General features: G+C 41.1%; 1 protein-coding gene across 4 annotated transcripts in view; it reads left to right on the top strand.

The window, feature by feature from the left end:
- The window catches only part of LOC133616231 (low choriolytic enzyme-like), a 31,530-nt gene extending 18,683 nt beyond the window's left edge, over positions 1-12,847 (top strand). For 3 of the 4 annotated variants that reach the window (XM_061975405.1, XM_061975401.1, XM_061975404.1), the window contains exons 2-8: positions 2,057-2,093; positions 2,192-2,242; positions 2,927-3,088; positions 11,689-11,809; positions 11,890-12,068; positions 12,253-12,334; positions 12,422-12,548. In XM_061975405.1, the coding sequence (XP_061831389.1) occupies positions 2,057-2,093; positions 2,192-2,242; positions 2,927-3,088; positions 11,689-11,809; positions 11,890-12,068; positions 12,253-12,334; positions 12,422-12,548 (759 nt within the window). Of the gene's footprint in view, positions 1-2,056; positions 2,094-2,191; positions 2,243-2,926; positions 3,089-11,688; positions 11,810-11,889; positions 12,069-12,252; positions 12,335-12,421; positions 12,549-12,662 lie in introns of those variants that run through there. The other variant, XM_061975403.2, reaches the window with a different exon arrangement.
- Positions 12,848-13,729: the final 882 nt, after the last annotated feature.

Here is a 13,729-nt window from a genome sequence, read left to right as displayed (position 1 = left end):
GGGACCAGCCTGCTGGCCGGGAGCTCCCGATGTCTGTGGCAGTGGCCTGCCAGCCTCATCCTCCTAGCTGTTACCTTTTTGCTGAGCCTCGGCAGTTGCTCGTATAGGTCTTTGTTGGTGATGTGGATGTTGTGGTCCAAATTCAGAACAGCTCGTACCATTCTGGTGTAGCACCCATCTAGGGACTTCTGCAGGGTAGGTGTCAGGGTTCAGCTTTCGCAGCCATACAGGAGGACAGACTCCACAGTGGCGTGGAATAGACTCAGCTTTATGTGTCGTGGGAGATTCGAGCACCACACTCGTGACATACTGTTCAGGACCCTCCAAGCTAGTGCCTTCCTGACCTTAAGGTCTTGTTCTGTGGAGTTCATCCAGGAACCCAAGTACTTGAAGTCATTGACTTCTCGCAGAGCGTTACCATCTGATGTTGTTATTGGCGGGTGGTCCATGTGTAGGTTATAGGTGATTACCTCAGTCTTCTTTGCGTTCAGTCTGAGGCCAACCCTGGCAAATTCCACCTCCACTCTGTTCAGGAGTTCCTGTGCCTGCTCCACGCGATCAGCCAGCAGGCAGATGTCATCTGCGTAGTCTAGGTCTGCCAGGGCTACAGCAGGGGTTCTTCTACACTTTCTTGGTGTAATTGTGAAGCCAAGCTCCTGCTCCCGCCCGTTGATGGCTTTCCTGAGCGCGTAGTCCAGAGCTATGATAAAGAGGAAGGGGGCGAGAGTGTCTCCCTGCTGCACCCCTGCCAGTGTTTCAAACTCCTTACTGATGCCATCTGGGGTTACCACCTTGGCTCTTGTGCCCTTGTACATGGCCTCTATGGCCCGGAGTAGATTTGGGGGGACCCCGTAAGCCTTGAGGATTCTCAGCATTATGCCTCTGTCTATTGAATCAAATGCCTTTTTGAAATCAATGAAACACAGTACTGCCGATGCATCACGAACGAGCCCCTGTTGTTTATCGATGCATGATGGAATGTACCGGTGCAGTCGCATCGCAAGTGGTTGATTCGAACCACCGGTGCAAATCGGTGAATCTGTCCATTCCTAGAATACAGGGTTTTTTGTTTTCTGTGTTCATAGACAGACAAGTCGAAGAAAACACAAAAATGATCTGATAAAACAACATCGACAATAGTCACGTTTGAGATAGCAAGACCTTTCGTAATGATCAAATCAAGAGTGTGGCCTTTCCTGTGGGTGGGCTATGTTTGCATGCTGAGTTAGGCCAAACCTTTCAAGGACAGCACTGAGTTATTTAGCATGCCTGTCATTAGCTACATCTACATGCATTTTTAAGTCCTTTGTGATGACCAAGCAGTCAAAATTAGTGCACACAACAAAAAGGAATTCCGTAAAATCATCAATAAATTAATTAAAATGTTGTGGTGGTTTGTTATTAGTAATATAGAGTAGGAATGATCGTTTTATCTCCATTTTAATGACAATACTTAGATGATAAAAAAACAATTGACACTTTGTGGGTTACTATATTTGATCCAAACATGGTACAAACAGACCCCCTCCTATGGTTTTGTTGTGTCTCAAACACAAAGTTAAAATGAGGTGGGCTAGTTTCAAACATAACTGCATGTGTGGTGTTTTTGTGGAGCCATTACTCAGTTAAAAACATAAAATCGAGATAGTAAAAGGAAAAACTATTATTAATTGAAAATGATTTGTTACTTAAATATCTGAGTTGATTACTGTGTGTTGAGATTAGCTAGAGTTGCACTGACGTTGTGTTCTTCAAAGAAATGTGGATCAGAATTTCTCTGATCAGACAATCTGTCTGTCTCATAACTAAGCTATTTGCTTTGATAGTCATTTCAATACTAATTATGATTATTTTACTTTAAAATCATATTGTACATTGGGGGAAACAATCACTATTCAATCACATTCAATTTGAAATAATAAAATAAAATAACATTTTCAATTATGAACAGAAAATTGAAAAACAAAAATTTTAGAACTACTAATCCACAAAACAAGATATGAATCAAACACAAGCTTAAAAAAACATGATCTAAAAATGTATGTTTTAATTTCAGGCTGCTATAAATAGTGATTATGGCGGAAATGAAACAGGTGAGTAAAATCCTACACAACTGTACTTTGAGGTTTTACTATAATATGACATCATATCGCTTGTTAGTGAAAGGTTATTTATTCAATTTTTCCTCCAGATTCAAGCACTTCTGAGAAGATTGCAAGGGCAAATGCAAATACTGGGTCAAGTAAGTGAAAACAATATTTTACAAATAAAAATATCAATTGATTGCTTCTAATATTATACTGACAGGTTTCCCTCGGTTGTATTTAACTTAATGAGTATATTTTACATTTGAATTATCATCTCATAGTTGGGTGTACAATAATACCCTCTATACATTGAAGCCTATCCCAGTAAATCCCCGGACTTGGCTTGGGTACTGTTTAGATATTATCTAAAATCTGTGCCAAATCCGTACTTTGGAAATGGAGAGCACGAACCTGGGTCGTCCAAATGAGAGTTGAGCACGCTAGCCATTGAGCTAATAGCCTGAGCTGTCAATTAGATGTCCAACACAAGCTCTGAAGTGAGGCTTACCAACATACACCTGCCACAGTCATACTGGCTGGCCTCAGGTACAGATACCTGTACATTTAGTGCAAAGCGACACATTTTAATCACTGCCAAACATGATAAATATTCAAGTTTAAGTTAACTATAATTAGAAACGTTTTTCTTTGGGCACTCCGGCTTCCTCACACGCTGGCTTCCTCCTAAAAACAAGCATGTTAGGTGATTGGTCGTTTTGTGACTGACTCTTGCCAATAGTCAAAAAAAAAGAAAAAGCCTCAGCTCACCCGTGACCCCAAAGGGTGCCTGTTGTGAATATGTCTGAAATGTTTCATTGTGCAAATCTTGTCTCATATAGGTCATTCTTTATTGTCACACTTGACACACGGGGACATAATGGTGAACATGGTTGATGACGGAGGTATTTTGAGGAATGCTGTCCCCTGCACCGCCAACAACTGCAAATGGCCTAAAAAAGGTCAAAAGGTCAAAGTGCCCTATGAAATCACCTCCGATTTTTGTAAGTCATCATCATTGTACTCCTGACTTTCTGACCTATCTCAATGCTCTTTGGAGTATTGTCATGTCTGTTGATCATGTTTTGTTTAAGTCATGTTCTGTTTGGTTTTTGGACACTTAGTTTCTGCTTTTTCACTCTTATTTTGTCACTATAGCAACCATTAGTTTTCACCTGTCCTCATGTCACGCACCTGTCTCACGCTTTGCACTCGCACACCCTGTCACTAATCATGTCACTGCTATTTAAGCCTGTCTGTTTCTGTTGATCGTCCTGGTGACATTATCCTTTCATACCATGCTACTTCTGACACCCCTGCTACCTCTGTTTGTCTTCATGCTACCATAGTTCCATGCCAAGTAAGTTTTTGTTTATTGTTCATAATTTCTGCCTTTGTGCAAGTTTTGTTTCATTAGTCTAGTTTGTTCTCCGCCATTGTGCGCGCCTTTTGTTTGCTTCCTTTTTTGTAGTCTGTTAGTGTTTAAATTAAAAGATGTAGTTACATTCACGCCTTGCCCACGCCAACTTTCCTTTGCATTCCGGGAAAACAAACCCCAAGATCCACGTTTTGACAAGTATATGCTGTATATTTTATCTAAATGTTGAAAATAGAGCTGTACAATTTTGCAAAAATATATATTTGAGGTTGTGATTCTTTCAGACGCACACAGACATGCAGTACACTCACACTGTCCAGGGCGATGTGTTTACATTTGAAAAAAAAAAATAGTTTATTCAAATCTATCGGCGGTCTGGTCTTTCAGGGCCTATTAGTGGTGGTGGATATCCGTTCCGTGCGGCAGATTTTTCCTTTTTTTGATTGCCATGTCGATCTTTTTGGGCATTTAGGTCCGTCGAGTACAATTCCCCTTAATGTGTGGGCTTAAAAAACGTAGTTAACCAACCCGTAAGTAGAGATGTCCGATAATATCGGACTGCCGATATTATCGGCCGATAAATGCTTGAAAATGTAATATCGGAAAATATCGGTATCGGTTTCAAAATTAACGGTATCGGTTTCAAAAAGTAAAATGTATGTCTTTTTAAAACGCCCTGTGTACACGGACGTAGGGAGAAGTACAGAGCGCCAATAACCCTTAAAGGCACTGCCTTTGCGTGCCGGCCCAGTCACATAATATCTACGGCTTTTCACACACAAAAGTGAATGCCAGCATACTTGGTCAACAGCCATACAGGTCACACTGAGGGTGGCCGTATAAAGAACTTTAACACTGTTACAAATATGCGCCACACTGTGAACCCACACCAAACAAGAATGACAAACAAACTTCAGGAGGACATCCGCACCATAACACAACATAGAAACAACAGAACAAATACCCAGAACCCCTTGCAGCACTAACTCTTCCAGGACGCTACAATATAAACCCAACTCCGCCCACCTCAACCTCCTCATGCTCTCTCAGGGAGAACATGTCTCAAATTCCAAGCTGCTGTTGTGAGGCATGTTAAAACAAATAATGCACTTTGTGACTCCAATAATAAATATGGCAGTGCCACGTTGGCATTTTTTTCCATAACTTGAGTTGATTTATTTTGGAAAACCTTGTTACATTGTTTAATGCATCCAGCGGGGCATCACAACAAAATTAGGCATAATAATATGTTAATTCCACGACTGTATATATCGGTGTCGGTTGATATCGGAATCGGTAATTAAGAGTTGGACAATATTGGAATATCGGATATCGGCAAAAAAGCCATTATCGAACATCTCTACCCGTAAGTGATGACGTGGTTTGGCCGGTGTTCTGGAAAGATTTGCTACCCTTAAACATTTGCTTCCCAACGTTACTGAGCATGTGCGCTCATGCGCATCAACGCTAAAGCTTTCCTCGAAATAACCATAGCAATTGAGTTAAAAAATATTGATATACCTGTTTTGTGTTATTTTTTTAGCATTGTTTTACATATTAGGAAACAAACCAAAACCAAAACTGTATAAACATTCAGTTTGTGGCGGGTTGTTTGTCTATACTGTATGGTGACAGATTGAATGTCAACTAGAAGTATTTTGACATCTTCTTGCGCTTATTTGAGGTTGGGTTTGAGGGAACATCAGTCGAAGCAGAGAAGCCCAGACTTCTTTCTCCCAGCCACTTCAACCAGCTCCTCCCGGGGGATTCCGAGGCGTTCCCAGGCCAGCTGGGAGACATAGTCTTATATTTGATTCATATTATCTTACTACAACTACAAAAGCACTTGTTCCGGGACCTATTTGGGATATTTTTTTTTGATTTCATCAAAATCCTTCCATCACTTATGTTAGTAACCATCTGATTACGCAACTGGTTGCATTTTTTTATGAAGCAGAACAATAATTCAGAACACCGGCAGTAAGAACACAGCACCATAAAATGTGCGCACATTTAAATTGCATTTAACAGGGGTGTCAAACGTACGGCCCGCGGGCGAACAGGTTTTATCCTGCCCGTATGATGACTTTGCCAAGTATTCAAATGGGCTGCATTTTTTTTTGAAAGAAAAAAACTGCTGTTCTAAATGTGTCCACTGGATGTCACAATAGCAATTCTGTTAGGACTGGGGACGGCGTGGTGCGGTTGGGGGAGTGGCCATGCCAGCAACCTGAGGGTTCCTGGTTCAATTCCCACCTTCTATCAACCTAGTCACGTCCGTTGTGTCCTTGAGCAAGACACTTCACCCTTGCTCCTGATGTGTCGTGGTTAGGGCCTTTGCATGGCAGCTCCCGCCATCAGTGTGTGAATGTGTGTGTGAATGGGTGAATGTGGAAATCGTGTCAAAGCGCTTTGAGTACCTTGAAGGTAGAAAAGCGCTATACAAGTAAAACCCACTTTACTTTGACTAGCAAGAGGTACAAAGTAAAGCGTGGCTGCGGCTCCTCTCCCTCGACCCAAATGAAACTTAAAACCTGCCGTTTTATGTCTTCTGCTTCAAACACATAATGTCTCTGCAGAGGTGGGTAGTAACGCGCTACATTTACTCCGTTACATCTAAATGAGTAACTTTTGGGATAAATTGTACTTCTAAGAGTAGTTTTAATGCAACATACTTTTACTTTTACTTAAGTATATTTATAGAGAAGGAACGCTACTTTTACTCCGCTACTTTTACTCCGCTACTTTTACTCCGCTACTTTTATCTACATTCAGCTCGCTACTCGCTACTAATTTTTATCGATCTGTTAATGCACGCTTTGTTTGTTTTGGTCTGTCAGACAGACCTTCAAAGTGCCTGCCTTACTGGTGACGTTTCACTTTGTTCCACCAATCAGATGCAGTCACTGGTGACGTTGGACCAATCAAACAGAGCCAGGCGGTCACATGACCTGACTTAAACAAGTTGAAAAACTTATGGGGGTGTTACCATTTAGTGGTCAATTGTACGGAATGTGTACTGTACTGTGCAATCTACTAATAAAAGTTCCAATCAATGAATCAAAAGTGTGAAGGAAAAAAGATACTTTTTCATTCCAACCATAAATCCCGTCAAAAGCCTAAAAACTGACCGCACATGAGGACGTTCCTGTCTTCACAATAAAAGTGCCGCTCCATCGCGCCTGCGCTTTCAAAATAAGAGTCTCCAAAAGCCAGCGCAAGCTAGCAAGCTACGGAGTTTGACGCCAATATATTTCTTGTAAAGTGTATAAAAACGAATATGGAAGCTGGACAACTAAGATGCCAAAAACTCACCACTTTCATGTGGTATTAGACAGAAAGGAGGAACTTTTCTTCTCCTCCATTTGAAAACGTGGACGTTATCATCACTACTGTCTGATTACAATCAATGCAAGTCATCAGAATCAGGTAATACACCAACTTATATTCTAGTCTTCATGAAAGAAAGGAATCTATATGTGTTAAACATGCATGTATATTCATTAAAACACCTTTAACATGTAAACAAAAACAGCAAAATAAATACATATAAATTATATACTGTATATATCAATGTATATGTATGTATATATATATATATATATATATATATATATGATATGAGTGTGTATGTTACTCATCAGTTACTCAGTACTTGAGTAGTTTTTTCACAACATACTTTTTACTTTTACTCAAGTAAATATTTGGGTGACTACTCCTTACTTTTACTTGAGTAATAAATCTCTAAAGTAACAGTACTCTTACTTGAGTACAATTTCTGGCTACTCTACCCACCTCTGTGTCTCTGTGAAAAACGAGAAAACTTAAGCCTTTTGAAAAGTTTTTACCTCCGTTTCTTACGGTTCACTGAGTTAGCACTGGATTGATATGTGGACATGACAAAGGAGGTATTTGATATTTCGAAGAGTTTAGATGTTGTGTTTTTTGTTCAATCCCAGAAAGACTGTGCCTTAAAGGGGAACATTATCACAATTTCAGAAGGGTTAAAACCATTAAAAATCAGTTCCCAGTGGCTTATTTTATTTTTCGAAGTTTAAAAATTTTTTTTTACCCATCACGCAATATCCCTAAAAAAAGTTTCAAAGTGCCTGATTTTAACCATCGTTATATACACCCGTCCATTTTCCTGTGACGTCACATAGTGATGCCAATACAAACAAACATGGCGCATAGAACAGCAAGCTATAGCGACATTAGCTCAGATTCAGACTCGGATTTCAGCGGCTTAAGCGATTCAACGGATTACGCATGTATTGAAACGGATGGTTGTAGTGTGGAGGCAGGTAGCGAAAACCAAATTGAAGAAGAAACTGAAGCTATTGAGCCATATCGGTTTGAACCGTATGCAAGCGAAACCCACGAAAACGACACGACAGCCAGCGACACGGGAGAAAGCGAGGACGAATTCGGCGATCGCCTTCTAACCAACAATGGATAGTGTGTACCACGGGGCACTGAGATTCATTACCAACTGCGCTCCCCTTACTCACCATTGTGTGTTATACTCAATGGTTAACTGGACATCTTTATGTGCTCGACGCCTCAATCATTGGTATGTTTTCATCTACAAAACCATTCTGGGTATCACTCCATCTTATCTGTCTTGTCTTTTAACAAAGAAACAAGGAAGTCACAATCTTCGTTCAATGAATGTTCTGTAATTTGTCGTCCCCAAAGTAAGAACTGAACTGGGCAAGAAAGCATTTAGGTTTTCAGCACCAAAGGCTTGGAATAACCTACAATCGAACATTAAACTTCAAACCCTAGTTACGTTGAATGAGTTTAAAGCTTCTGTGAAAGGATTGCAGTCTACCTTGTCTGTATGCACATGTGTCATGTGAGCAAGTTTTAATGTTGTAAATGTGATGTTTTATGTATTTGTTTACTGTTTTTAATGTAACCTTGCTGCTGCCCTCTTGGCCAGGTCTCCCTTGGAAAAGAGATCTTTGATCTCAATGGGATTTTACCTGGTTAAATAAAGGCTAATAATAATAATTGGTATGTGTTTGTTTGGCATTAAAGGAAACTAACAACTATGAACTAGGTTTACAGCATATGAAATACATTTGGCAACAACATGCACTTTGAGAGTGCAGACAGCCCAATTTTCATCAATTAATATATTCTGTAGACATACCCTCATCCGCTATCTTTTCCTGAAAGCTGATCTGTCCAGTTTTGGAGTTGATGTCAGCAGGCCAGGGAAGCTAGGGTCGATATTCTTCTCTTGATCATCTTCGGTGGCATAAGGGACGGTGTGAGCCAAGACATCCAGGGGGTTTAGCTCGCTCGTCTGCGGGAACAAACTGCCGCCATTGCTTGCCGTGCTACCGAGGTCCTTTGTCCCTGAATTGCTCGCACACTCCGGCAGATTCAATGGGGGTCTGGCGGCAGATTTCTTTGACTTTATCGTTGGAAATGCATCTGCTTTGAGTGTCGCAGGATATCCACACATTCTTGCCATCTCTGTCGTATAATAGCTTTCGTGGGTAAAGTGTGCGGAACAAACGTCCAATTTCTTGCCACTTTGGCATCTTTGGGCCACTGGTGCAACTTGAATCCGTCCCTGTTGGTGTTGTTACACCCTCCGACAACACACCGACGAGGCATGATGTCTCCAAGGTACGGAAAACAGTCGAAAAAAACGGAAAATAACAGAGCTGATTTGACTCGGTGTTTGAGAAAATGGCGGATTGCTTCCCGATGTGACGTCACAACGTCGCGAATATTAGAAAGGCGTTTAATTCGCCAAAATTCACCCATTTAGATTTCGGAAATCGGTTAAAAAAATACATGGTCTTTTTTCTGCAACATCAAGGTATATATTGACGCTTACATAGGTCTGCTGATAATGTTCCCCTTTAAAGTTTAATCCTGGCTTTGTAGATACACTGAGACGAAGGCTAAGCTCATTGTGTTCTTCATTGTGTTTTTGAAACTGGACCAATTTCTTCAGAATTTTCAACAAACTTGAAGTGTTTTGTGTAACGATTAGGTGAGAGAATCCCAAGGATGCAGAGACGTGTAGTGTGTTATCACGAGTTCTTCCCTTTATTTAGGAAGTAGCACAAAGTAGCAAAACAAAGCGATGGTGGAAAACACAATAAACACACCACGCAAGAACTACAACGAGATATAACATCCACAAAAACAAAAGCGCTAGACGAGGCTAGGGAAAAATACTTCATGAAAGAAGTAAAAGAGAAATAACAAAGTACAAATAAATGCTAGACAAGGCTAGGAATAATAAGGCAAACCTGAAAGGATGGGTACAAGATGAACTAGGGAGTTCTCTGGCGAGACCAATGACATACGCGACTACAGCAAACAGTAGGCAAAGTTCCGGCGCTCACATGTTGTCAGCAGCCAGGTTAAATAGACTGCCGCTTAATTGTTCTCAGGTGTGTGTTGCTGCCTCACGCCAGCTGTGGATGAGAGAGAGAGTGAACAGGTGTGCAGACAAAACAGATTGAACGAGGAATTTCAGATTACCACAATTTGTTCAGAGGATTATTTGTGATTTGTACGTTTTCAGAATGTGCTTGTTCTATTTTTGGCCAAAGAAAAAGAAAGTAAACAACCTGGAGTTGTCTTTATTTTTAAGTTATCACACCACGATTTTACCAGTCCAGCCCACTTGGGAATAGATTTTCCTCCTGAGCTAAAATTAGTTTGACACCCCTGTTCTTATATAATGGCTTTGACGGCAGGGATATCCATCCATCCATCCATCCATATTCTACCGCTTGTCAAAACATGCGAGGGAAGGGAAGTCAAGTGTGGGATATGTGCGTGTGTGTGTGTGAGTGTGTGTGTGTATCAGTGACGTGCGGTGAGGTTGATGGCTGGTGAGGCACTGACTTCATCACAGTCACATTTACAAACATATGAACCCTAAAGAGTATCTTATTCACCATTTGATTGGCAGCAGTTAACGGGTTATGTTTAAAAGCTCATACCAGCATTCTTCCCTGCTTGGCACTCAGCATCAAGGCTTGGAATTGGGGGTTGAATCACCAACAATTATTCCCGGGCGCGGCGCTGCTGCTGCCCACTGCTCCCCTCACCTCCCAGGGGGTGATCAAGGGATGGGTCAAATGCAGAGGACAAATTTCACCACACCTAGTGTGTGTGTGTGACAATCATTGGTACTTTAACTTAACTTTAACTTTACACATACAAACTGTAGCACACAAAAAAGCACATTTAATAAAAAAAATGTTATTATGGTCTTACCTTTACTTATAAGTGCGGGAACAGTGGTGTTCGTGTTGGAGGAGTTGTGAATGAATGAAATATGAAATCCGTGCTGCAGTCTGCAGGTGTACCTAATGTTGTGTCCCTGCAGTCGTTCACGGCTCCTCCGGCGCGAGCATTGTTGTTTTTGCACTTTTTGGCTTCTTGTTAAGTGACTTTTTTTGGGTGGATTCGGTCTTGCACGTGGAGGGTTTGGGTGTGGGCTTTGGTTGGTGTGGCGCTCCCGTCGGGGGGTGCAGTCTGCGGCGAAGGTGCCTTAACCGGCACCAAGAGGCGGGGTTACGCGAGCCTCAGCCAGTGCGTCTTCGCAGCAGTTTTATGATTGCTCAGCACAAGAAATACTTTACACACATACAGTTGTTGACAAAATACACTGTACATTATATACCTCAGCTAACTAAACTATGAAAATGTAAAATATAGTTCAAATAGCAATACGGTCTCACTGCACAGCAGACCAGCAGTTAGCCGAGTCCGCAATCCATGGTGAGGCACAACTGAGTGACGTGCCTCAACTGGCTGCTGATCACCGCACCGTCTCTTCTCAGTATTTGAACGGCAAATGTGAAAATTCAGCGATTTTGAATAAAAATAATCTAAAACTGGTGAAGTTAAATGGAAAATAACTTTATAGTATAATCACTGGATACATATAACAATTTAATACATTTTTTTTCTTTTTACATTTTTTTTCTTTCCATGATGTGCCTCACCTGCCTCTAGTGACCGCACGTCACTGGTGTGTATGCATGCGCTGCTGCGCTTCAGGGATGGACGTGCTCCGTCTCTCCGGAAAAAATCCTTACATTAGCCGCAGCATTGCATAAAGCGCAGGGTGTAAAGCATGGGAGGAAAAAGTAGCAGGTTATATATGGGAAATTACGCTATTTGTGTATTGTGATTTTGGACAAAACCTTAAGTTGTGCAATGTTTTGTTTCTAACTGCAGCCAGGAAGGAAGCCAGCTCAATAAAAAGAATCCTGAAAGGCTTCAGGAAAAACACCTGCATTCGCTTCATTAGGAAGAAGGAAAAACATACGGACTACTTGTCCTTCATCTCTGCTGATGGGTAAGAAAACACACACATTGTTCTTTTAATATCAATCATCCATCTCATAACATCAATTGCTTTGTTGATGTGTGTGCCAGGTGTTGGTCCTACCTTGGCCGGGTGGGAGGAAAACAGCAAATCTCCTTGAGGACATCCGGTTGCTTATTCACAGATATCATGCAGCACGAGGCTCTCCATGCACTTGGATTCCACCATGAGCATGTTCGATCTGACAGAGACGACCATGTCACCATTCATTTTGACAACATCAGAGCAGGTCAGCCCCACACAGCTTTTTCACTCCTTCATAGTTGCATCTCATGATAATAAAACATTGCAGTCAGTTTTCACTTCCTTCAACTTTCAAATGCCACCCACGTGTACCCAAATGTCCCGACTCACGGAATAGACAAGCTTCATTTGTGGTTAAAATGACTGTTCTGCTCTCTCGTTCTTTGTAGGATTGGAATCCAACTTTAACAAATCTCCGACAAACAACTTGGGTACACCCTATGATTTTCAATCTGTGATGCATTACAGCAAGTGAGTACAACAATCCATCAACACACAAAAATATAATAGAAACAATCTGTAAGGGATATATTTTGTTTGCTGTTTTCTTTTTTATAGATTTGCCTTCACTAATAACGGCCAAGCAACGATCACTTCCAAAGACGGTTCGGTGTTTGGTGACGCAACTGAGATGAGCGATAATGATTATGCCCGCGTCAACAGACTTTATGAGTGCTGTGAGTAAACACTTCACATTCCTTTGAGTTGAACTTTTGCTACACAAGACATGGAATACAATGACACCTGTGTTACAGCACATTCTAGTCTAATCTGTCATCTGATTTATTTTTCCTACCAGAAACATCATGACAGAGAAAAGTGTGTCAGCCTCCAGTGACCAGCATTTTTCATAATGAACAAATCTTTGTATAATCAATATTTTAAACACTTACTTTTACTTACTGAATATGTCTCATAATAAAATGAAATACATGATTTTGATTGATGATCTAATTGTACTTGATGAAATCAATAAAAATGGAAAGATGTGATTTTTCTGTTGAAGGAGTGTGAATTTGTGTGCATATTAGCATTATTCAAGGTTTATTTATAGAGCACAATTCCTACAGAAGGCAATTGAAAGTTCTTCACAGCTACAAAACCCAAGACCACCTAAGTTGGCATGATGTGTAAATGGTGAATAAAAACAGAATGCAAATCCTTTTCAACCTATATGCAATTGAATAGACCGCAAATACAAGATACCTAACGTTCGAGCTGGAAGAACTGTATTGTTTGCAAATATTAGCTCATTTGGAATTTGATGCCTGCAACATGTTTCAAAAAAGATGGCACAGGTGGCAAAAAGACTGAGAAAGTTAAGGTAATCAAAAAGGTCAACCAACGAACGAGATGTTTCTATAGAATCTCCTCTCTGGTCAATAAAAGCACCATGAAGATTCTAGCGGGAACTCTCGTTCAAGCCTTTTTCCATTACGCATGCACCTCCTGGTACCCTAGCACCTCCAAAACCCTCAAATCTAGACTCCAAACATCCCAGAACAAGCTAGTCAGTTTACTTCTAGCCCTCCACCCCAGATCACACCTCACTCCTACCCACTTCTCCAAAGTGGGCTGGCTCAGGGTGGAGGACAGAGTCAAACAACTTGCACTGAGCCTAGTCTATAAAATCCGCTACACCTCCCTGATACGGAAGTACATGTCAAACTACTTCCATAATGTAAATGACCGTCATAACCACAACACCAGGGGGAGCACCACTAACCACTTTAAACCCAGATTCCGATCTAACAAAGGTCTTAACTCATTCTCTTTCTATGCCACATCAACATGGAATGCACTCCCAACAGGTGTAAAAGAAAGGGCATCTCTATCCTCCTTCAAAACCGCACTAAAAGAACACCT

Source organism: Nerophis lumbriciformis, linkage group LG15 (genome assembly GCF_033978685.3).
Source record: "Nerophis lumbriciformis linkage group LG15, RoL_Nlum_v2.1, whole genome shotgun sequence".
NCBI classification, from domain to species: Eukaryota; Metazoa; Chordata; class Actinopteri; order Syngnathiformes; family Syngnathidae; genus Nerophis; species Nerophis lumbriciformis.
This window is presented reverse-complemented; position numbering and strand designations above follow the sequence as displayed.